This window comes from Antedon mediterranea, chromosome 2 (assembly GCF_964355755.1).
Source record: "Antedon mediterranea chromosome 2, ecAntMedi1.1, whole genome shotgun sequence".
NCBI classification, from domain to species: Eukaryota; Metazoa; Echinodermata; class Crinoidea; order Comatulida; family Antedonidae; genus Antedon; species Antedon mediterranea.
In genome coordinates this window covers 39,747,308-39,773,303 of record NC_092671.1, presented here as the reverse complement: position 1 = coordinate 39,773,303, position 25,996 = coordinate 39,747,308, and the positions used below count along the sequence as shown (strand labels likewise).

Sequence of the window (25,996 nt, the reverse complement as noted above, 5' to 3'; positions counted from 1 at the left end):
ACACTGGTTGTTTTCTTGGTTGTCTTTCTTGCATTTATTTTTAAAACAAAAGCACTTAATTTATATTAGAAGTTCATAAAAATAAATAGTTACTAAAATAATAAAAGTTCTTGAACGAAAATTAATTATTATTAAAAAAGTTTATAAAAATAAATACATGTAGTTATTAAATACATGTAGTTATTAAATAATAAAAGTTCTTAAACAAAAATTAATCATTTTCCTTTTACAACATATTTAGCTAGGGCTGCATAGACCATGCTTTTAAGGTTACAATAGGGAGGTTTCACAACCTTACAAATATGATAACTGATACGTCACACATTTCTAAAGATATCTGTTTTCGTTATCGTATTCGTAGCGTTGCGAAACCTCTCTATTATATTGTTGTTCATTCCTTTTGATAATGGTGACATCATCACCTAGGACGTCCAAATGCTGCAATGTTTTCCTTAGCAGTTCTGGATTTAAACAGTAAAGGTGGAGATGGATCTTGCAACATTTTTTTCTTGGTACGTCGTCTGCCTTTAGTTGCTGAAACATCTTCAGTATTCTGAGGAACATGGATTGGTTTCCATGGAATTGGGTTGCAGTAACTAGGCAACGGGTAAGCGCCCGAATCATAGTAGCCTACAAGAAAAAAGAAACAATGTCAACATATTACTATAGAGTAGCATAGTTGTTGTAATTGAATATCGCAGAAACAGACAAAAAGTTCTTATAAGCTAATCTACCTTTTAATGTTCCTTCACTGTATGCATATGAGTTTTTAACTTTGCGTGGCTTTTGTATTGAATTCCTATACCATTCGTCATATTTTTCTTTTGCTTTTTCCTTCTTTTCATTTTCTTCCTTGATTTTCTTTTCTCTTTCTTCCTTTTCTTTAACAACTTTAAGCTTCTTTTCTTGCCTTTTCTTTTCCAGCCATTCTTCTCTACAAGCCTGGAAATATAAATAAAAAATTTAGTAATAAATACACTATTTAATTTAGTCCTGTTGAAAGTAATTGACAGGTGTAACAAAGGTTTGCATAATATCAAATAATAGAAATTAGCTTTAAGCAAGTTCACACCCTGGCACATTGTCATTCACACTATTGTCGGAATGAAAAATCACTTTTAAAAGGCTTTTGTAATATTTCTATTCTTGATTCAACTAAAATAATACCTTTTCTCTTTCTTTTGTCCTCACTTTTTCTTCCTCTTTAATTTCTTGTTTTCTCTGTTCCTCTCTTTTGTTAATTTTCTTTCTATACATATCTTGTGCCTTGTGTTCCGTTACCCACGCTTGTATGCGATGTTGTATCATACTTTGTCTTTCTCTGTTCCTATTCTCCTCTTCCTCTTTCACTCTTTTAGCCTCTTCCTCTTTTTTTAATTCTGTCTTTATTGCTTTCCGTTCTTCTTTGATTTTCTTCACCAACCATTTTTCAAAAACATTCAGTTTACTGTCCAGTTCTTCTTCAATGTCTGCTGAAGTGGAAGCTTGGTTCTTGCTGTCAGATTTCTTTGAAAATTGACTGAAAATTTTTTTAAATATATTAATAGACAATTTTTGTGCTACGGAAGCCATTTTACAGAGATGACAAGCAGTCGTGACCATCCAAGCGTAACTGTAGGCCAATTAAGGTACACCACAATTAAGCACATGCCTACCAATAAGATTGTGTGCAGATTTACTCAATTTTGATTAATGATAGTGTTTTTTTTTATTTACTGTAACTTATTTTGCTTGAGTACCTGTCTTCATTGTTGTCTTCCTTTTTGTCATCATCATCAGATATATCATGTTCTGAAAGACTTTCAACGCTGCTATGTGATAACACAGACAGCAAAGATCTTGTTGAGTCGCCAGTAGAATTGAAGGAATATGAATATGTTTCATCATTACTTGCATACTTCTTGTCTGCAGAATGCTTAGGAGTAGAATGTGGCCTTTTTTCAAGTTCACTGTCCATCTCTGAAAATATAAATTAGAGTAGAGTAAACAAAACATGGATTGAGCCCAAATAATATTGCCACACGCATGTAAATGTAATGTGCAGCTGGTTTTCCACAAGACAAAGTAATACAAAAATACAGTATTAATTAATAATAATAACCATTCCATTGATAAACTACACTCTACACTACTGTCTGATAGGGCCTAGGCCTGAGTAATGGATGATTGAATTATTAAGCCATAAAATGGATAAAGCACAGCTCGATCTACATCATATCAGTAGAAATAATGTTCTAGCTCCTAGGATATAATAGTAATAAATCACTATATATTTTCTAGGCTAGGCCCGAGACCCACCCAGAGAGGCAGCCGCGTCCCACCACCATATGCCACTGATTGTTTGCCCGACTAATTAATATTATTCGGGCCTAGACCTAACTATTTCGGGCGAACCCTGTTCATGCTAGAGGCTGTTATTTTTTACGCCAATAAAATAACAGCAACATAGAGTATTTACAATTAATTATGAGAATTATGCAATAACAAACCTCTACACAAGTTCTAAGCCAGGTTAATTTTTGTAAAACATTTCAAACACCTGCCGCCGCTATTTATTTTGTGAATCTGATGATGCGTTTGTTTTGGTTTGTTTTTAATCTGTAGAGGGCGACGTTTAAACTTAAATTCGACGGAAGCCTGTAGCGGCCTTCTTAGTTTCTCCATTGAATCTTAATACCAATCGAAGGTCACAGCGCGATTTGTATAGATGAGATGAACACCAACAATGAATTATTCAACGTATCGAAACAAATCCCCTTCCCAACCAAATCATAGTTATCTCATGGTTGAGTCAATCTGAGTTATGTGATGTTTACGACCTCTAGGCCTATACAACGGGACAATAGCAAAAAATCATACCAGGCGTATGCTCATAATTTATTTGGTCGAACGACAATTTTTATTATCGATTGGAACCAATTAATGATAATTGCCTCGCCGCTGCAGACCAGCACTATTGGCATCATCAGCGCTGAAGAAGGTCACGCGTCGAGTTATGAAGATCTTTCAAAGACGTCGGCGGCTAACATTTCAAAATATTTTCTATCTCGTTGTAATAGTAATTCTATTATACATAATAAACGAATCACGTAAGTACTGTATAACTAATTTAGTAATATTTCTGATGATGAGAATAGTATTCTCGAAACATGTCTCGGTATTAGGCAGTTTGCCTGTTCATCAAATGGCTCATCTTGATTTTAACTCGAAAGTAATATCTGTTATTCATTTTCGCATAAAAATGAAATTCATTGGATGCATCCATTCTAATGTAATGGCTAATGCATTATTTGTTCAATGTTAAGGTGTTCAACTTGCACAGTGTGAAAATAAATTTCAGTTGAGTGATATTGGTAAACGAGATGTAGTAGAAGCCAACAACAGGGAGAGGATCGTGCAGAAGAAGAATACGATTAGAGGCATGGATGACGTATGTAACAATCCAAATAATATTTTACTCAGTATCGTGAATATAATTTGGACACGAATTCAATAATGGCGTCAGAACCGTAACATCTTAGGCCATTCTATTCTGTTGGCCTATAAAGCTCTGTCTACACTATCAAAGTTTATGTGACAAAACAATGTGATGTGCCCAAATATTGACATAATTTATTTATTAAACTTGATCACTGCACATAACAAAAGGGCAGCGAAAAGAAAGAAGGGATGAATAAATGACATAACACATAACAGTTACAATAGTTAATGATGTCATATCACTACCATATTTGGGTATATCACTACCATATATGGTCACATCACACTTTTTTGTCACATAAAATTTGATAGTGTAAACATAGCTTTATAATATCTATATCTCACTCCTGAAAGGATGATCAAAGTATATTTGGTTGAAACGTCGAGAAACTCAACGGTTCAATTTAAAAAAAATAAATATCCGTAACTTTCAAAATATTGATTTCGCCATGAAAACAAACAATAGTATCTTGCGCAATAACTTTTTATATTGCTATTATAAGGGCTATAATAATGTTATCGATTTTTTACACAATGTATACATTTACTGTATTTTATATTTGTCCTTAATAAGATCATATATCGTTTTTTTTTTTATTTTTATCCAGCCGCATATAATTAATAGTATTGTTTTCCAAATCTCTTTTCTTTTATAGAATCCTAAAAACAGAGATAAACTAACAATAGACGAAATCCAGAAATTCCGACATTTAAAACTGAGAAATGGGTGCCGTAATGTAGGAATTAGAAAATTAGATTTGAACAATACGGAAGACTTAAACAATGCCGTCAACCATAAAGTGAGTATGGACACTGTGTACTGGAGTGACGAGTTTAAGTTTACCGTTAGTATTATACATAAGATCGGCTCCAAGAATTGGCGAATCCTTTTCAGTCGACTACGCGGCAGAACAAAAGCAACCGTAGAAGGCGAGTATTTATCGCTAGTGAAAGATAAGTATGAAGTGAAGAAACGCTTAATGGAATATTATAACATTTTATTCGTTCGAAATCCATTAACTCGCGTCGTATCTGGATATCGCGATAAATTCGAAGGTAAAACAGTACCGGAATATACAGACGTGGGCCAGGTTATTATACAACGATATCGGAACATATATAGTGCAAACGAACTAAAAAAAGCGTCAGAAATCACATTTAATGAATTCGTTATGTTTTTACTGGACATGGACGTTAATAAAACAGAAACTATTGATCGACATTGGATACCGATCGTTTATAGAGGGCGCCCGTGTGAACTTGATTATGACTTCATTGGTCGGTTAGAGACAGTGGATCGTGATATTCCTTATTTATACTCACATTTAGGGTTTGATAAAGTTGTTACTTACAACAAAGGACAGCAAAGGAAAAGCTCAGAGTCAATTTTGTTAAAAAGATACTATCAAAAACTCCCTGAAGATTTATTTCGTAGGTTGGTCAATTTATACAGAGAAGATTTCTTATTGTTTGGGTATAAAATTCCGAATGATCAGGTAGATTTTGATGAATTGTTGCTTTCTGTATAGTGTTATAAAGCTCTATCTACAACAATATCACAAAAAAACTGTGATGTGCCTAAATATGGTAGTAATATGCCTAAATATGGTAGTGATATATGCCATCATGTCCATATATGGGCACATCTCATTTTTGTCGCATAAAGTTTAATAGTGTAGACAAAGCTTAAGTTAATTACATATTTAGGTTTTTTGTTTTATCAGGGCTATTATACAAATAATACCAAGGGATAGACTTCCTGAATTATAAGAATGGTTATGCAGAAATGTAAATGGTGGTTTTAAATTATTAGAATTTTTTTAATGTAGCTAGAATAAATTTTAAAACAAATCTTTTTTGCCACTAAATATTTTAAAGTTTGTTGATATTTTTTTCAATGATAGGTACATCACCACATGATCATCATTACAAATTGTATCAGCAGCTCTTATTATTGCACCAAACGCGTTTCATAGTATTTTTACACTGGATATTATAAACATTCATGATTTGCTTTATTTGATGTAAACTTCGTCACTAGTTGATGTTTTACGGTCCAATGAGAACCATTATTTTGCAACTTTGACACAGCGCTACAAAAAAAATGCAACACCAACAACTTTTATTTAAAAAAAAACACGTTTAATATACAAATATATCATAATTTACTAATTGGTAGTAAAATGTTATATATAAACATCATTATTTTAAAATATAATATATAATGTATGGGGCGGCAGTAACCGCCCACAGTAGATACATCTAAGTAATGTGTTATTTTAAATATATGTGTGTTATTTCTTATCTTACCGAGGAAGACAATTTTGACGTAAATGACCAATAAAGTTTTCTATTGTCTACGATATCAAAGCAAGACTTAATATCGACAACACATGTTTGTCGCCAACAACAGATACTGACAATTATTCAACTCGTCACAAAAAAAATTATCTACAAAAGTTTGCGTCTATCTTTTGTAATTATTTATTTATTAGACACAAAAACACTCTTCATGACACTTTCCATAGGTTGACATAAAACATATAAATGAAAACTTCATAGAAAATCTATGTTTAAATTCTGGATGACACGATAATAATTATCGACAATATACAGTAGTTTTCTTAGTCTAATATATTAATCCATTTATAACTTTACAATAAAATAAGGACTCAGTTAAATATGTAGACCAACTTAATGTCGGCTGTGAACAAACAAGTCACCTTATATAGAGAATTATGTGTTGACCTACGTCAGTCGGTAGAGCATGAGACTCTTAATCTCAGGGTCGTGGGTTCGAGCCCCACATTGGGCGCTATCAATATTTAATTTTGTATTTATTTATAATAAGACACAAGATCGCCCAATTTCGTCACTCATCAACAAAGCCCGGTTAGCTCAGTCGGTAGAGCATGAGACTCTTAATCTCAGGGTCGTGGGTTCGAGCCCCACATTGGGCGAATATTCTATTTAAAATATGTTTTTCTTTATAATAATTAGACGGAATTTCGCCTAATTTCGTCACCCTTTAACAATGCCCGGTTAGCTCAGTCGGTAGAGCATGAGACTCTTAATCTCAGGGTCGTGGGTTCGAGCCCCACATTGGGCGCTATCACTTTTTAATTTTGTATTTCTTTATAATAAGACACAAGATCGCCCAATTTCGTCACTCTTCAACAAAGCCCGGTTAGCTCAGTCGGTAGAGCATGAGACTCTTAATCTCAGGGTCGTGGGTTCGAGCCCCACATTGGGCGCTATCACTTTTTAATTTTGTATTTCTTTATAATAAGACACAAGATCGCCCAATTTCGTCACTCTTCAACAAAGCCCGATTAGCTCAGTCGGTAGAGCATGAGACTCTTAATCTCAGGCTCGTGGATTCGAGCCCCACATAAGGCGCTATCACTCTTTAATTTTGTATTTCTTTATAATAAGACACAAGATCGCCCAATTTCGTCACTCTTCAACAAAGCCCGGTTAGCTCAGTCGGTAGAGCATGAGACTCTTAATCTCAGGGTCGTGGGTTCGAGCCCCACATTGGGCGCACTGTCTTTTAAAAGTATATTTTCATTGTTGTCATTTTGTATTGTTTGTTGGTAAAAACGAAAAATGAAACTAGAAGTTGTATTTTGAACCATTGACGACTGGACTAGACAGGACAGTTTATAAACGTAATAAACCCACGAAACCCATGCGGAGAGTCTAAATCTTCAATACCTTTTCAAGATAGATGTGAGACACAATAAGGAACTGCGAGCTACGACTTAAATGAAATAGTAAGTACAGAACATATAATTAATGTTAAAGTACATGTATTTTACAATCGTATAATATCGAAATATGTACACAATGTGGTATATTAGCGTTCACAGTACAGTACTGATTGAAGCCTACAGCAGCTAAGCCATGTCTTGGTTATTGTATCGACTGTCCACCTGCAAAGCATGCAAAACGTAAATACTATAAATCCCTATCCGTCCACAGTATTGCATTGCAACTACAGTATTGTTGAATACAGTTAAAGTACTAAAATGCAATATTTTGTGGTCTGGAACATACTGACAGACTATCCCCACTCAAACTATTCATACTACAGTACCATGTCAACAAGATAGCTTTTAAATCTTTCATAAAAACATTCTTTTGGTTTGTCGATACGTGTTGATTTGATAATCAAAGTTGTTGTTTTTTAAATACTGTTGATATTGTTCATCTATCTTGTAGTGGGTGCCAATATTCAACGGGTCTCCTCACCGACTGCACCATCTCATTCCAATGTTGTTTTCCAAGGACGTCTTCACAATCAGGTCCTACTTTTACGTAACCCACTATGTCATTCTTTCCTACCAAATCATAATCTATCACTTGTATCTGAAAAAAAGTATTTAGTCAATTCATTTTCCATAAGACGTAATTATTCTTGTGTTTCGTTAGTGTAAATGCCACTGGTTTATCCTTTATGGAATAGTACTGGGAGCATTTCTAATGACAATAAATTAGGACGTAAATTAATTTCTTTGACTCCACCACACAATAATCAATTTTCTCCATGGCACGACTTGTGTGTTACAGTATACACATAATAATGTAAACTTTAGATGATAATAATTATAGTTAATTCAGAAACAAGAGATTGTAGTCAACTCTAGATTGTTATGCATTTTTATCTTTGGATCAAATACTCTTTTAAATAAGCAAAATATCATTTAATTTAATTGTGTTTAGAAATATTTAGTTGATGCCAAAAGATTTGCTATTTAGATTTTTGTTGTTATATGTTTCCAACTTCTGTTGCGCTAAGCTCATATTGTGATATGTTGCAGAGGCTGCTAGAGACTAAGGATGTGACTTGTGAGGAGCCTCTGGGTGAAATATTGAATAAAAAAAACAGTAAATATACCTCTAAATTATAATTGGTTTTCAACTCAGCTGAAGGAATGTTAAAGGCCAGTGCCTCATTCCATACCGGGGAACAAGTCGACCGCTTCACTGTCGTCTTCTTCTTTCTGACCTTTTTGCCACCTTTCATTAAAGACACTTTGACAAAAGGATCTAAAATAAAGTAATTCATTCATTAATGTTTACCAAATTAAAAAGTAGCATTTTTTAAAAGGTAAAAAGTAAAATCAACGTTTTTAATGTTGTTAAAGGGCCACATGAATAATATATTACACCGGAGGAAACCATCATTTTATGGTTTTATGGATAGCTTTAACAAATCGTCTCCAAGCGGTACGGTCTTGAAAATATCGTCTGCTTCAAACAAGCTCATTCCTGTTTTTCTTCACAAAAAGATCCTGTTATCGTCTATGGGTCTTCCTCACTGATCTTTTTGGTTTCCAGTATATATCCTTCTTAGGTCTCATCTTCTGAGATGTGTTACTATTTATCATGATGAGTAGGCCGAAGTGCGTACTTACCAGAACTGCCATCAATATCCATTGGCTTAAGATCACGACCTTTTATTACAACAATTGTTAATCTTTCAGCTGTTGGAAGATAGCTCAGTGAAAACAAAATGTCACCAAGATCGTCTTGTTTCTAAAAGTAAATAGAACACAAGCAGTTTAGAAGACAACCCTTTTTCCTAAATGATACGTCTTGTAAAACAAAAAACTTCCATAAAGAAAGATTGTTGAAGAAGTCTGTGTACTTACTAATGATGGTATTTCCAAGTCTGCCCAAATTTCGACCTGTCTTGAGATGTCCACGTCTGCAAGTGGTATCACCACTTCTCCTATGATGTCATGCCTTTTCATCTTATCAAAGTCGTACACTTTCAGTCTTAATGTTTGACTGCTCAGATCTTCAAATGTTCCTGGAAACTTGAACGTTTCGTTAAATACTGGATTCAATGAACGTTTCTAGAAAAACAACGACAACGCAGGTGAATAAGAATGTATTAAACTTATTAGCATTTTTTATACAGCTCTGTGTACACTATCAAACTTTATGTGACAAAAAAAATGTGATGTGCCCATATATGGACATAATGATGTCATATCACTACCATATTTGGGCATACTACCATATTTGTGCACATCACAATTTTTGTTGGTCAAACTAGTTTGATAGTGCAGACAAAGCTTTTACGATGTTGAATAAATGATAAAATATTTTTAATTGTCATTGTATAGACTAGGTGCTTCCTAACGGAGACACACATCAGTGTGTTGTTGATACATAAGTATGCCTCTATCATCATAACATGTATAAAACATTATACATTGTCAGTGCGTGCAGGTTGTTATAATATCGAAAACGAATATGGAATACACAAACGATTTAACGTCGAATTGACCTTATTTTAAATTTAAACTATAATTAATGGAATTGAATTGACAGTGTTATACATTAAACGTTGTATGCTTGTCATTACCTGATTTTGTTATGTATTAACACACTAATTATCATTGATCATCTTCGTTATTTCATAAAGGTCATCACCTTGGTCATCACACTTAGGTATTCCCATGGTGTACTTAATGCATAATTTGGCTTATAATTATGAACTTCGCCTTTGTAAGATTATATCAAAATTAATTTTAATCATAAAAACAGGAGGCAGGACATTTTAATATAATGGAAATTAGGAATTGATATGAACTTAAAAAGAAATTCACCTCGGATATAGTTCTATTATGGCATTTGTCATGCCCTAGTCTTAAGCTCTGTCTACAATACCAAACTAGTTTGACCAAAAATGTGCGATGAACTCAAAAAAGGTAGTGATATGCTAAAACATGGTAGTTCTAATACAATTTGATAGTGTAGACAAAGATTTACATATTGTTAAGTTTTAACCATTTCATTTCAGCATTTTAGCATTGATTTTATCTCTCTAGTCTCTAGACTAGTGAATATCGTCTTATAGTAATTTATCGCAATGCGTAATGTAGGGTTATTAAAAGGTTCATAAAAAAAATTGTGTTATATATATATTGCTTGTTTTTTTTTTCTCGGAATAAAAAACAATCAGAAGAATTTTAGCCTTTGGCCAAAACGATCCGAATAATCAAACAGGATAAAGTTTTACGATGAGCCATTTCTTTCCACATTGCATTTTACGAAAAGCATTATACGCTTATCACCTGAAGCATAAGTACATTATGTGTGTAGATAGAATTCTACGCACAAGAACCTCGAGTCATACCTCCAAACAACCAAGATTGAGGTTCGAATTCGATACCAAATAAGGCCGTGTTTCCGCAGTCTAGAAATTAACCGATAATTAACCGATTGAAAATTAACCGATAAACTGCATGTGAAAACGTGGTTTAACAGATTCCACTCGAGAAAAATTAACACATAATTATTATTATTATTATTATTATTATTATATTAAAATCCGATAAATATCTGATAAATGCGATAATTTTTAACCGTTGACTTGATGGACAAACTGTTGCGATGTGATCTGGTTGTTTGGTAATGACTGACTGATCATGCGCACTTTATTGGTTAAAAATTAACCGATAATTTTGTTTTGGCTGCGAAAACACGGCATAAGAAGCAGGTATAGGCCTTCTACTGAAACGTTTTAGTTATCAAAATATTTTTTAAATTTTACTTTTTATATGACAATATAGAGTTCATCACAGTGTTTTAATACTAAAATACGTTAAGTTAGCATATATTAACTCTAGTACTGTAGATCCAATAAAAATGTCGTACTTCATTACATCCAACTCGGAAATAGATAGTTGTAATGGCTTTTATGCCATTAAGCGTTGGAAGACCTGTGTTTTCAATAATTGATGCCTGAAATACAACCGGAAACACTGCGGCGATGGGACACTAGGGAGAGTTAAATTGCCATTGTAAACCCATCTATCCAATATCATAATAAAAACAGCCAATATTGCCATTAGTCAATTGTCAATAATTATAAACCCAAAACATTAGATTTTGAACGGTAATAAATGGTTAGTTTAGTTAACAGTGGTATATAGCTCTGTAGAAAAATTACTAAACTTGAGCTCTACACGTGTGTAGTGCTTAATTAAACGGGTAAAACTCCAGCCGGGGGTAGTAACTTAAGTACTTACTTTGTACTATTCCTCTCTATACCTGTATATATAATTAATAATATAAACCAAACTCTGAAAAACTCACCATTATGATTCTATTATAAACTTTATTTAATGTAAATAACTGAATATTATCAGTGCGCATGCGTATTCATATTTTCATTTACTTTTTGTGACGTGGAAAAATATCAGCCTGCAGTGCTATATTCAGGCATCACCTAAATGCGCTTACTTCGAAGTAATAAAAATGGAATTTGGAGATATGTTCATCCGAATATCAAAGGCCTTTTATTTCTGAATTATGAAAACGTCGACGCGTCACTACGTTTTTCATTTAAAGATATTATCCAGTTTTTTAAGAGAAAGGTTTGTATCTAATTCGCTGTTTGCCTTTTCTTGCAAATTGTCATAATGAACATTTTGAAATATATTAATACCTTACCAATGATGGAGAATTTGCGTCAATGTTAAAAGTAAACATGCATTTAGTAATCAATACAGTAAGTACTATACTAAATAAATATTAAGCAAATGAACGTGTTAGAGATTATTAGAATTACAAAGTTTACCTTAAAAAAATACTGAATATAAAACATATTAATATCGTCACATTTCAACAGCCCTTGGTAATTTTTCTTTTTTCTTCATTTAGCTGTTGCTTTTTTTTCTTAAGTTTTACACCAAATTACTTCTCATTTCCTAAGTTTTACACCAAATTACCTCTCATTTCTTAAGTTTTACACCAAATTACCTCTCATTTCTTAAGTTTTACACCAAATTACTTCTCATTTCTAGCGTAATTGCTTGAATATTCTAATTACTTTTGTAATTTTTTCTTAATTATTGTTTTTGAAATTAATTTTTACGAAATGAATAAATAAATAAATGAATTTGGTCGGACTACATCAACCAACGTAGTCACGTGCCATCGACGTTGAATTATAGCTTCTCTATGAATAACACATTTTTTATATTAATATGATGTTTTGAATTGTATTGTTGGCCAAGGAAAGATTGAAATTTAACAATTCGACAAAAACAAACGTATTATCAGATAGATATAGGAATTAATATTTTATTAACAAATATTAATTTGTATGTTTACTAGCAATATTTAAAAGTGAATTAGTTATTATAAGTGTCTTGGCAATACAGTCACCAAGTACTTTGACCGAAATGTGAGTTCAAGTTCTATTAACTAAGATGTGGTGTTACCTCGAGCAGCATTACTTCAACCTGAAAACCTTTAAACAAGATTATGGATGTTCATATTATATTGATGTTTAATAATTTATCATTTAATTCGCCGCTTGGAACCCGTAGTGAAAAATTGATATTGATTTTTAAATGAGGGGAATTAAGTTAGAGATTTATACACCTGATTGTTGCTGCATGCTTATCGAATAACCCCACTCACTGCACTCCACTCACACCCGACACGCGTCAAGGGTAGGGCCCCCTGTGTGAAGCGTGGTTCCCACTAGATACGTAAAACGCAAGGACGCACGCGCAACGCAAGCGAGTTAACCAATGACAAGTCACTGTTCGAATAATCCATCGCGTGTGATTGGTCAAATAACTTGCGTTGCATTACGTCCTTGCGTTGCGTCGCTAATGGGAACCACGCTTGCTAAAATAGTTACTAGTAGTATATCATTAATTTGTATTCATTTTGAGAAATGGCGATTTGTTAAGGATTGTATATGTATGATCTATGTAAAACTAATTTTCACAACAACATTAAGTTTTAAAGTTTAATGCAATGTTCGGGTTGGATTCAAGATTGGACGAATATTGTACACACCCCACTAGGAGTGAATTAGAGATACACTCACGGTGAGACTATTCAGTTTTTAGCAATGGTTGATACAAAAATAGAGTTAATTATGATGCAGATATCGGCTTGTCTGCAGTACTTACCTGAACGGTGGATACTTTTACTTTCCTATCAGGATATGGTTCCAACATCAACTTTACATACGGGTCACTGCTTCCACCAAACGTATCCATCCGCGGTAAGCTAGAAGCTTTGAAAAATAACATACAGTTAAATTTTAAAAAAAGAGTCAAAATCATCAATTAAGTACAGTAAGTGAAAATCATAAAATAAAAAATAAACAATTTGTGATATTCGAGTCTAAGAAAGAAGCGGTAAAATGAGAAAAAAAAACAACTACTTTAAATCCCGCCATTTGGTGTTAAATGTTTAAATGCAACACGTAAATATAATATACCGTAACCTATACACTTATCAAACAGAAATTAATGTATCGGATACCGTACCTGTTAAGATTTATATATTAGGCTACTGTAATGTTTTAGAGTGAATATATCGGCCGATATTTGAAATCTGAATTTTACATCACGATTCGTCGCTTGTAGCAATAATCTTGTATGTGCAACACATTAATCAAAAACGCTATTGAAGACATTAGCCAAGCTGGCGCGCGCTGCAAGACTGTTTTAACGTAATCATGTTTTAAGTTATCATTAACTAGAAAGCCGTCGATTGTTTCAACAACATTTCAGACATCGATACTCGTATAATTGATTAGTAGGTCTCCGTAGATAATAATATATACAACCACCTTCACTCTCGAATAAATAAAGTTTCACAGTAATTATTAAAAACTGTTTATTTAACACCTTTAAAAAAATGCACAAATCCAAACAGCGTAAAGCTGTGACTATTATAAATTCGTTTTATATACCTCTTCGATACAGTTTTTTTCCCACCCACTTACATTTGGAAAATAATATTAACATGCACAGTAATTAAGGCTCGCAAAAATATTTTCTCGCGTTATGCACTAAGAAATAATGTTTAAATAACATTCCATTTGTCAATTTAAAACTTAATCTTCTAGAGCGATGATTGGCTAAGACGCCGCGTAGTTACACGGCTGAAATATTTAAAATGAAATGTACTCGACTGATTTTCGCAGCCCATTATGTATGCCTTCGGCGGGTGAAACATAAAAGTGCGCTGTATACATTGTATTGATTGTTACCTTCCAAAAGTTCGACAACAAAGTCAGATCTATCAAAACTGTAAAACAATTTAACGTGTACTTTTCCTCGATTTCCCTTTTCACTTGTTAGTGTTATCAGTTCTGGTCTTGGATAAAGGTTTGTTTTCACTGTACCAATCTTTGTCTCATAATCACTTCCACTCGAATCTGACGTTGCGCATGCGCTGCCAGCATCCTTGTTGTCAGGGGTGGCATCGGATGGTTGTACAGATACTTGGTCAAGTACAGCAGGGATCTAAAAACAAAAACACACATTTATATATAATATATCAGGTTTTAATGTTTTACTTTTTTACTCCATGATTTTGGGATTCAGGGAATATCGGCCAATGTACCACACATGCACACACACCTTGCCCGAAACTATACAAATTAAACTATTTCATGCAAGACGAGTAATTAAGGTTTTTGTCATTTTAAGACGACAGCAAACATTCCCATTTATGATAATTATAAATTCAATAGGTCCCACGGGCTCTGGCTAATGAAGGTAGTGAATAAATTGCCAATTATATTTACAACAGTGATTATATATACAGTCAGAATTGGTTAATGCCAGTTTCCCATCAAATTTTACAATTGTGTTTACACGACGTTTCCTGTAATAAGGTAATTGTAATAGCTTGATTCATAATTCAAAAATTGGTCACTCGTCAGTGCGTTCACACGCGTCAACTTTTTGAATATGTGTATTTAAATAATAATACGTCTTCTTCCTTATGCTTCACAATGCGTCTTACGTGCGTTCAAACGCGTCAACTTTGTGAATATGTGTATTTAAATAGTCTTAGGCCCTATTCATTATTCTTCACAATGCGTCTCACATGCGTTCGAACGCGTCAATGTTTTTAATAATGTGTATTTAAATACTTTTGCTTCATTATTCTTCACAATGCGTCACTTGCATTCGAACGCGTCAATATTTTTAATATTGTGTATTTAAATACGTATTCTTCATTATACAACTCGTCAACAATATTTAATATTCTTACCATTGGTGAGCCGGTTTTGATGATAACATTTTCTCCATTTGTTACATTCTCTTCACCCTTTTTCTTTTGATGACACGACCCTCGCCATAAGAGGATCATCGTGATGATCAGAATTCCCAGCGCCACTCCGCACAGCACACCAATCACGTATAAAGACATTGCTATATCAAGTCAGTGTATTCCTGTTGAACGAAAAAAATATAATGTTGATCAACTAATAGTACATAATTAGTCCAGACGGAGTTTTTACTTAATGTTAGGTAAAAATATAAATATTTTTGCACATATGGCGTTTCATACGTATACTACTTGAGCTTGGATACTCCAGATATTTCCAGACAAAAATTGAAACGTCAACTGGTGGACTAACATAAAAAAAGACAATAAATACACATATGGCGTTTCATACATATACTACTTGAGCTTGGATACTCCAGATATTTCCAGACAAAAATTGAAACATCGACTGGTGGACTAACATAAAAAAGACAATAAATACAGACTTGAGCAGGGCAAGTCTAGTACATAATCATAATGTTTACCACATACGTACAGCATAAAATGTTTTGGAATGGACTCACAAAAGAACAAGTTGATATTATTTTTATTGTATATTCAGGATACGCATTCAGTGGGAGTTAACATTTATAATTATACAAATATAGATAAGAAGATAAACGGTGATATATATCATGTGGCCTGATATATGACATCGAATACAGAGTTATTACGGTTGACTTTAGAGAGAGGGGGCATCTTTAAAGTCAGTGGTTAACGTTCGATAGTTTAGCAGCCAAGTCACCTGTCATCATGTGACAAATGTATCATTTATCTATCTATCTATAATATGTTACAAAAAAAAAAACAAGCTATTTTTAGTTTGTTTTAGTCATTAACGTCAATTTAAAAATTGACAATGGGACATTTCCCAAAGCGATCACTAATAGAGACATCTAGCTGATCTCTAAATCACATCCGGGTGCGTTTTAGATTTAAGGTATCATATTTGAATGCTGGCTTACCGCAACGTATTATAAAGTAATGTTGCATATCATTATTACTTATGACTTATGGGCCAAAGATGATAAGTAGGTATAGGTACCTGGTAGGTAGGAGGTAGGATATGGTAGGTAGGTATAGGTATAGGAGGTAGGTAGGTGGATGAAATTGTGGGTAGGTAGGTAGGTAGGAGGTGGTTGGTATAGGAGGTAGGTAGGATGTAGGTAGGTGGTAGGTAGGTATAGTAGGTAGGTAGGTGGTGGGTGGGAGGCATATGACTAAAATGTGATTACATTACGTGATTATAAATACCTGCTCAAAAAATTAAATATAACGGAAATGAGAGATGAGTGAAAATCATATCAACATCATGTCAAGTATCCTTCCCTTTCCACCAGGTTTAAAATCTAAAACGTCTTTTTTGAGTAACAAACGTTCAATATCCCTCAAATATCATACCTATAATATATTAACTTTCGATTTTAAATAATTAATTTACGCCGCTCAAGAAATGATTCCTGTTGACGTTATTCGAAGCCTGTTTTCCTGTCGACGTTATTCGACGCTATTTACAGGAAAAGGTACTCGATGCTATCGTTATCATTTCAACTTGATCGTTTTCAAACGATCGTCGTTGAACTGTTAAGCCTGTTTTCCTGTCGACGTTATTCGACGCATTCGTCGTTGGTCGTTAACAGTTCAACGACGATTGTTTGTAAACGATCAAGTTGAAATGATAATGATAGCGGGTATACCTTTTCCTGTAAATCGTTAACATTTTAATGTTTACGTAGAAGATCGCCGATTATTGTAAACGATAGCATCGAATAACGTCGACAGGAAAACAGGCTTTAGTCTCATCGTATTGATATATCGATTGACAGACTCGAGCGAGGATGGATCGTGTTTCGTTCAAATCGATAGAAAATGGATCGAAATTGAACTTTGATTAAACGTTTAATGGATCGGTATTATAACAGGTAATCTTTATACAACGATAATAAAACATAAGCATATATTTTCAAGTATGTTAAACAATGATTTGAAGTAAACATTCGACACCAGAAATTAAGTACGTCCATTCAAGTTTAAACTGAAGTAATTGTTGTTCGAACCACTTAATCAAACCAACCAAAACAGTGAGTTATAGCTACAGCTGCTAACAACATAGCATGTATTATATTATCGCTATTGAAGCAAATATCAATTAAGAGTCAATTATTATCAATAATGGGAATCTTTACAAAAATAAATCAAAATGTTAGGCCTAACATTGTTTAATCACAATTTACACATGAAATTATCAATAGTGCAATAGTAGGCCTAAATCACTTAATTGAAATACTTAGAATCGTGTAGCACCTAGACTTGCTCCAAATCTATACTTATTATTGTCTTTTTATTTCGATTTTTGTCTGAAAATACAAGCTCAAGTAGCATACGTATGAAACGCCATATGTGCCAAAATGTTTATCTTTTTACTAATATCAAGTCAAAACTCCGTCTGGAACTTAGACTAGCAGTAGGCCTACATCATTATTGATTTGGAATAGTTTCTCATATCACGCTCCCACCTGAGAAATTTATGTGATGCACTTGTGTTTGTATATGATAAACATAATGGGATACATAATGGGATACATAATGGGATACATAATGGGATACATAATGGGATGCATAATGGGATACATAATGGGATACATAATGGGATACATAATGAGATGCATAATGGGATACATAATGGGATACATAATGGGATGCATAATGGGATACATAATGGGATACATAATGGGATACATAATGGGATACATAATGGGATACATAATGGGATACATAATGAGATGCATAATGGGATACATAATGGGATACATAATGGGATACATAATGGGATACATAATGGGATACATAATGGGATACATAATGGGATACATAATGGGATACATAATGGGATACATAATGGGATACATAATGGGATACATAATGGGATACATAATGGGATACATAATGGGATACATAATGGGATACATAATGGGATACATAATGGGATACATAATGGGATACATAATAATAATTCAATAACAATAACACTAAACAATCATAGATGTTTTAGGGCAGATTCATTATCGATTATTGAAAATGTTCATTGATGAAATAATTACAACAGAGATGTATTATTAAGGCGGACAAATCCTCATTAAATTAATAATGAACTCATATTAAACGGGTATTATTAAATGAAAATACAAATAATTGTGAATAATATTTAGATATGTAAAGATTATGTCAATAAAAATGACAATATATAATAGTGTTTGTTTTTGAAATATTAGTTTAACGACAATTAGCACAAATATGAGCAAAATGAGCACATAAATGCAAATGGGAATTGTAATAACATGATTGGCGCGAAATCAAAGGGAGAATAACGATCAACTTTATCGTCTGCGAGGAAATAATTGTCCGCCGATGACGTCAGCATAGACTCATCATATTTCAGAAATTGTTTTACATTTATAATAATAATAATAATAGCTTATAGCAAAAACGTAAGTTTAATGATGAACATGGCATTAGTCACATCGCAATTATCAGCAGAAAAAAACATGATATCGTATGACTGAGACTAGCCAGAGGCTATACCTTTTAAGACATGCGCAGTCGTTGTATGACCCCTCATTTGAAACAACAATACTATTAGACATCTCTATTAAGGGGACATTTTCTATTGCAACGAATGAGTAATGCTTTGAGACACAACTAACCTCCCAAACCCCCCCCCCCCCCCACCCCCAAACTTACAGTGGAACCCTTCATTTGAGACACCAATATTTATGCGACACCTCTATTAAGGACATTTTCTATTGAAACGAATGAGGAGTAAGGCTTTTAGACACGACACGACTACAACTCCCCCTCCCCACCCACAAACTTACAGTCGAAACCCAAATCGTCTTAGATTGTGATTTCTTGTTGCACTGCTGCAACCGTTGTTTTAAGCATCACTCTTTTAGTACCACAATAGAAAAATGGTTTTTAGATTTTAAAAATTTCGATAGAAAAGTCATTACAAAATTCAAACTTTATAAATATATTTTCCTATGGTGAACTTAATTAAATGAATAAATTCACTAACTAATATTTTAATCAGCAGACGATCAGTATCTATATGCAAATGAGGTTACGCACTGGTTTCCATAGCAACAACGTGATTTATGAATCTCTTCCCATTAGGGTACAGTGAATCTGCTTCAGGATACTAGGAATTGTGGTACAAAAAATGTCAATAAAAAGTAAAAGACAATGCAAAAAAGAAAGTCTGTGGGATGTTACTGTCGGTTTTAGTGGAATTGTTGGTAATTAATAACAGTTAATATCTAAAACAAAAGGTTGAATGTGAGTCATATTTAAGTGGGACGGTTCGTGTACTATCTCGATGAATCAATGGTTGTGTAGGCTAGTAATCTTTACAATGTTTCACGTAGAAAGGAGAATGACAAGTGAACACACTTTCGCCATCTGCGTGACTTCTGCAATTGAAGTTGTGTTTTAACAACACTTTTCAGTCTCAAAGTAACGTCCATCATTGATGATAACAAAGACGCTTCGAAGCAGCGCCGTACTTCCCGTAATTAGTAAAGATACATATTTTGGCCCATATAGCGTTTCATACGTATAATATAATACTCACATTATGTGTACTTTCAGACAAAAATAAGACAATAACTACAGATTGTAGTCTAATTAACATTGTACATCTTTATCATGTTTAAATAATATTAATCATTATCGAACAGTAATGTATCATATGTTTTACCTAATCATGTAACCTATATCATATACGTTGATTGCGAATATATTATGCAAATTTATAGTAAATACAAAGATTCAAACTATTGAATAATAATATTTAATAATATTTATTTAATATTTAATTTATTTAATATTTAATAATATTTACTAAGCTCTGTCTACATTATCAAACTAAATGTGATGTGCCCATGGACATGATGTCATATCATTACCATATTTGGGCATATACCCATAATACTTTTTTTGTCAAACTAGTTTGATAGTGTAGACAGAGCTACTTGCATACGTACAATTTAAATATAGCATAATCTAAATCCGTGGTTGTCCATCGCTATCCAAACGATTATAGAAACATCATGCATTTCAATATTACACTTTGGGATGACATATAGGCCACGTCTTCTTAATAAGCCCGTATTTAGTTGCAACGTACCTTGGATAACGGTTATGGAGTTCATAATGGTTGAAGCTTGTTAAGGAAATTATTGACACACCAAAGTCCGTACATTGTTGATAATGAACTAATGTAGTTAAACCTCCGCGTGGTGGATGATCACAACGAATAATAGCGATTTGTTTGCAGCGATAATCTGGTCTATTATAATTTAATTCGTGTTGATAACTCTCTACATACTATTTATAAATAATTAATACTAATTTCATATGACATTGTAAAAGTCTTAATTATTATTAATACAAAGTGAAAAAAACAAAGGTTAATAAGAGTAAATGTGTACCACGGGGACATGAACAAGAACGAATGTAATTTGTTAGTATTTTGTAACGCTTTTGGTATTTTGCAAACGCTTTTGGTATTTTGTAAACGCTTTTGATGTTTTGTAAACGCTTGGTATTTTGTAAACGCTTTGGTATTTTGCAAACGCTTTGGTATTTTGTAAACCCTTTGGTATTTTGTAAAAGCTTTTGGTATTTTGTAAACGCTTTGGTATTTTGTAAACGCCTTTGGTATTTTGTAAACGCGTTGTTCATGTTGTTATTATAATCTTACACGTGCTAACTTTAATTATAATTAATATGAAACAGTTCTCGTACAGCATACCGCAGTACTTTCAATTCTTTCTTTCTTTCATTTATTTGGCATCTCAATACATAACATTAAAAATACGTCAATAATATATATAATCACCTTAAATATTAAAATACATCAAAAAAGCAAATAAAAATGGCGGGATTAATGAGGTCTGACGATGCACGGGAAAACACATAAAGTCGTTTAAAGTAAAACAACTTAATTCCAATGTGGTCCCTAAAAAGATAGTAATTATAATTTTAACAAAACAAACATTATAAGACGGGTAGAGCTTCTAATGTAACTACAAATTTACAAATTTATGCCTATTTATGGATAAGTACAACGTGTTTTAAGATCAGATGTGGATACATATACGTGCATTGTTTATCCAGATTGATTGAGACCATTATACCTCCATGACGAGACGAACATGTTAACAATAATCAAAGATCTTACACTTAATATAGGATCTTTGACATAACATTTTATTTTGTTAGAATCAACAAAATAATATGAACTCAATAAACTTTGAATATAAATTAGAGGCTACACTGCGGCGATGTCATTTTCCTTAGCTTCAAATGCCAATAACTAGCCATTAAGAAAAAAAAAATCCAGAAATTTACTTTTAAAAAAGAGGTAAATAGACATATGAAAACAGCTCCTCCGCAATTATACAAGAATGAAATAAGCTATTTTATAATTAATTATTATAGATAATTGTACATACTTCATGGCGATTAATATTAATGTTTGATGATTATGATTATGGTAATAAAGATTGTGTTTATGGTAATAATGATTATGGTAGTAATGATTATGACTATGGTAATAATGATTATGACTATGGTAATAATGATTATGATTAATGATTATGACTATGGTAATAATGATTATGACTATGGTAATAATGATTATGACTATGGTAATAATGATTATGACTATGGTAATAATGATTATGATTATGATAGTGATTATATTAATAATGACATAAATTAGCCATTTGTTATTAATATGATGATACATTACGGTAAAGAATAATTAATAGGCATAATGATAATGCTATCATTAGTAATTATTATACCATAGGCGGATAATGAAGATAATCATTCTGGGCGCGTTCTAATAATGATATCATCTGACCACATCATTCTACCATATGGCACGCTATGTTTACCTTTATCATTATTCCTTCAGGCTGCTTTTATTTACGCATCTGTTATTTGATATCACAGACTGTGAGCATCATTTTGTTTTAATTCAGGCAATTCGATATTGTATTGTTCTCTTGAAATTTAACCGAATTCAAATGATTAATATCAGAGCTATGGTAAAACGTGTGCATTCTCTCCTACTGAATAACAGATTATCGACTGGGTTTCTACTTTACAGAGAAGTGGTCTACTTACTGTTAAATAATATGTATAACTAGAAAAACTGATTCGTAAAAACATGAAACATGGCTATTAGATGATTCAAATTAGCTATAGAGAAAATAGGCCAATGTGTTGAATACAGGAGTTCATTTATGACAATTTATTTAATGTATTCTGTCTTTATACAGAATGACAAAGTGGTTCAGTAGAGAAACATTAACAATATAATAACAATAATAATCCAAACACATTTACAAAAAGGTAACTATCTACAAAACATACAGTATAATAATATACAAAATGGAAGGAATTTAAGGTAAAATATAATAATTAATTATCGGTAATATTTTGGATTAAATTTAGTTACAATTAATGATAATGCGTTTTTGGTGATAATTCGTTGTTGAAAATCACCTGTTGACAATGCCAATTTGTTTATATAAATGATGATATAATTAATAATGATTTTGATAAAAACGAATAGTTTTATATTTTTTTACAACTTGATGTATGTCATGTTTAATTTCAATAATAACTGAACTGAAAATTGTTTGAATAAAACATTATGTTGCCAAATTATAAGAGCACGTGAAAACAATTCATGTTGACAATTTATGCCACTCTAAAGTAGTAATTGGCATTTAGTAAAGAGGCATTTTATAAGCATGTACACAATATGTGCGCCATTAAGCACACATATACTTTATAGTGCATAATTTGTATACATCTATTTATAATGTATGATATTTAATTTATTATGCATATACCAATATATTATTTACAGATAAAGTGCTCTTCTGCGTCTAATATCTCATGCAATTGTGTTAAGATGACGACTGTCGAATTTTCCGATTGGCGTACCAATCCAGTTTTTGGAAACGCAGTTTTGTATCAATGCGTCAACGATGCGTTAACCGATTTGACAAAACGCCTGTTAGATACAACACTTCATTGAAAAATAAAAGCATCTGAATCTGATGTGAAATAAAGGAAATACAAGTTCTATTATAGAGAGTTGTTTCAAACTTTACCTTACTATAAATATTTGTTTTATTTTGACTAACACCTTGCCCGTATACAAATTTGATATAAATCCTATCATTAAATAATAAATTTCACTATAAAAACATGGCTGTAAGCAAAGCAAACAAGAACTGTATCTTTATGGCGGATGTTAACAATCCATAAAACAAGATTTACCTAATACAAAGAATATTGTATTGTAAAAATTAAAATAATATTTTTGAACGATTGTGAAGATGAAACCATTACTATCTATGTGTTTTGTTGAAAAGGAGAAGTTCAATTTATCCTTTCTTATCTCTTTTCCGTTTATTTGATTGAAAACTGTCTTTTACTGTGAAGCGCAGACGCATTATGCGCTTATCCAAATGTATCATTATTATTATTATTAGAGGTTCATAATCGTTTTCGCATTACATTTAAAGATCAGAAGTAAATATTGATGTCGTTAAATTGTATCTGGTTGATTCATCTCAATTAACCTGTTGTCAATGACACATTGATACATACCCGATGGATATTAACTCATCGGAATAAATAAAAGCTCTCTAAAGCTCTACGCTATAAAACTTGCATGTGACAAAAACAATGTGATGTGCCCATGTATGGACACGATGATGTCATATAAGTCAAAGATGCTCTCCATGTGGAATGCCATCCTGAGATGAGTAGTAGTAATTGGTACAGTCTTGTTTATTTTTAATTAATTAATTTACTTTCTACCAGAGATTCCGAAATAAAACATTGAATGAATAAACATCACAACCATAGATTTAAGAATCACCACCATATTTGGGCACATCACCACCATATTTGGGCACATCACTACCATATTTGGGCACATCACATTTTTTTTTTGTCAAACTAGTTTGATAGTGTGGACAGAGCTTTACACATTCTACAATACAACAACTCATTAACTGAAACGCTGTCTTAAAATCTAGATTTCTTGATAACAGGATTTGATGAACTTGTTTTCCTCAAATACATGATAAATTACACCTCAATTACTTTAGTGTACTTGGCTTTAAGCCGATAAACAAAACGATACATGTACGTCTTCATTACATTTAATTTCACCTTTAAGAACAGTTTGATTGAAATGTATACGGTACGTTATGCTAAGACGGATAGGTATAATGTGAAATTCCAAAGTTCATACCATACATAAACTCTTAATGAAGTGGCAGTCGGTGGTGTAAATATCATAATTATGCTTTGCAATTATCATCGTTGATAAAATAACTAGGCCTACTAACCATAAAATATCAATATGAAAACCCCCACCAAACATCATCCAAATATATTTACAATATTATTATAATTTTTCTGTCACGTAATATTGAATAGAACCTACCTTACATTGCAAAGAAGCGTATTTCCTAAAAGTATTGCGACGTGTGCTTAGCTGCGATGGCAACTGAGTTACACTTATTGTTCACGCACACAGTCACAAAACAACATCGATATCAGCAGATACGGCCGTACATAGAGGGTGTATGTACGCAATAATGCCTGTGAGATGATTAGTCCCTCCTATTGATGTGCAGTAGGCCTATAATTATATGTCATAAAACAGGGGCCGATAAAATAATTACAACTACCAACCATTTAGCAAAAATCTCGTTAATTATAAGATGAAAATTTAAGCTTGCGTTTTAACGCGAACATAATTAGATTAATCATGACGACACATCAATGATTGGTGGCCAACTGGGCTTGCGGTGCATGCGCGAAGTGCATTTTGGGGGTGCGGCAGCTTTAGCGATTGATATATTTTATCAAATTTTAAGAGAAATAATAAGCAAAAAGGAAATTATTATTTCAAATTATAATTCAGCAATTATCTATAATGTACAGTGAGTCCACTTTGTTTACCATGCATCACGTATTACGCGTAAAACGTCATACACACTACATGAAAGTCTTGACGTCGTCATCTCCCCGCCGGTGGATCAATAGCAAATACGGTTGGGCCTGAATGTGCGCTCTTTGTGCTTCTGAGAAAACCCAATTGAAATATCAACAATTGTCAAATATCAAACAAAATGAATCAATATTTATGATTGCAGCAACTGACACTAAATGCAACCTGTCCACTGTAAAATAATTTATTTGGCTTTAGACATTCATATCAAAATACGGTAGTGATATTCCCAAATATAGTAGTGATATGACATCATCATGTCCATATATGGGCACATCGCATTTTTTGTCACAT

At 32.8% G+C, this 25,996-nt stretch overlaps 3 protein-coding genes and 5 non-coding genes across 8 annotated transcripts; 6 read left to right on the top strand and 2 right to left on the bottom strand.

Annotated features, from left to right (window-relative positions):
* Window positions 1-20: 20 nt before the first annotated feature.
* Window positions 21-2,567, bottom strand: LOC140041098 (uncharacterized). The gene is made up of 5 exons (XM_072087490.1): window positions 2,490-2,567; window positions 1,740-1,959; window positions 1,168-1,519; window positions 735-942; window positions 21-630 (listed from the first exon to the last, which is right to left on the bottom strand). Exons 2-5 carry the CDS (start codon window positions 1,955-1,957, stop codon window positions 419-421), a joined length of 990 nt encoding a protein of 329 aa, XP_071943591.1. The 5' UTR covers window positions 1,958-1,959; window positions 2,490-2,567; the 3' UTR covers window positions 21-418.
* Window positions 2,568-2,995: 428 nt separating this feature from the next.
* LOC140039459 (carbohydrate sulfotransferase 14-like) lies at window positions 2,996-5,524 on the top strand. The gene is made up of 3 exons (XM_072085062.1): window positions 2,996-3,089; window positions 3,306-3,430; window positions 4,137-5,524. Exons 1-3 carry the CDS (start codon window positions 2,996-2,998, stop codon window positions 5,007-5,009), a joined length of 1,092 nt encoding a protein of 363 aa, XP_071941163.1. The 3' UTR covers window positions 5,010-5,524.
* Window positions 5,525-5,600: 76 nt separating this feature from the next.
* Window positions 5,601-25,188, bottom strand: LOC140041097 (synaptotagmin-10-like). The gene is made up of 8 exons (XM_072087489.1): window positions 25,133-25,188; window positions 15,535-15,716; window positions 14,522-14,777; window positions 13,431-13,537; window positions 9,138-9,344; window positions 8,901-9,021; window positions 8,381-8,532; window positions 5,601-7,851 (listed from the first exon to the last, which is right to left on the bottom strand). Exons 2-8 carry the CDS (start codon window positions 15,691-15,693, stop codon window positions 7,690-7,692), a joined length of 1,164 nt encoding a protein of 387 aa, XP_071943590.1. The 5' UTR covers window positions 15,694-15,716; window positions 25,133-25,188; the 3' UTR covers window positions 5,601-7,689.
* On the top strand, window positions 6,368-6,440 carry Trnak-cuu (transfer RNA lysine (anticodon CUU)). The gene has a single exon. It is a non-coding gene; the product is annotated as a tRNA-Lys (tRNA).
* Trnak-cuu (transfer RNA lysine (anticodon CUU)) lies at window positions 6,517-6,589 on the top strand. Its single transcript has one exon. It is a non-coding gene; the product is annotated as a tRNA-Lys (tRNA).
* On the top strand, window positions 6,662-6,734 carry Trnak-cuu (transfer RNA lysine (anticodon CUU)). Its single transcript has one exon. It is a non-coding gene; the product is annotated as a tRNA-Lys (tRNA).
* Window positions 6,807-6,879, top strand: Trnak-cuu (transfer RNA lysine (anticodon CUU)). The gene has a single exon. It is a non-coding gene; the product is annotated as a tRNA-Lys (tRNA).
* Trnak-cuu (transfer RNA lysine (anticodon CUU)) lies at window positions 6,952-7,024 on the top strand. Its single transcript has one exon. It is a non-coding gene; the product is annotated as a tRNA-Lys (tRNA).
* Window positions 25,189-25,996: the final 808 nt, after the last annotated feature.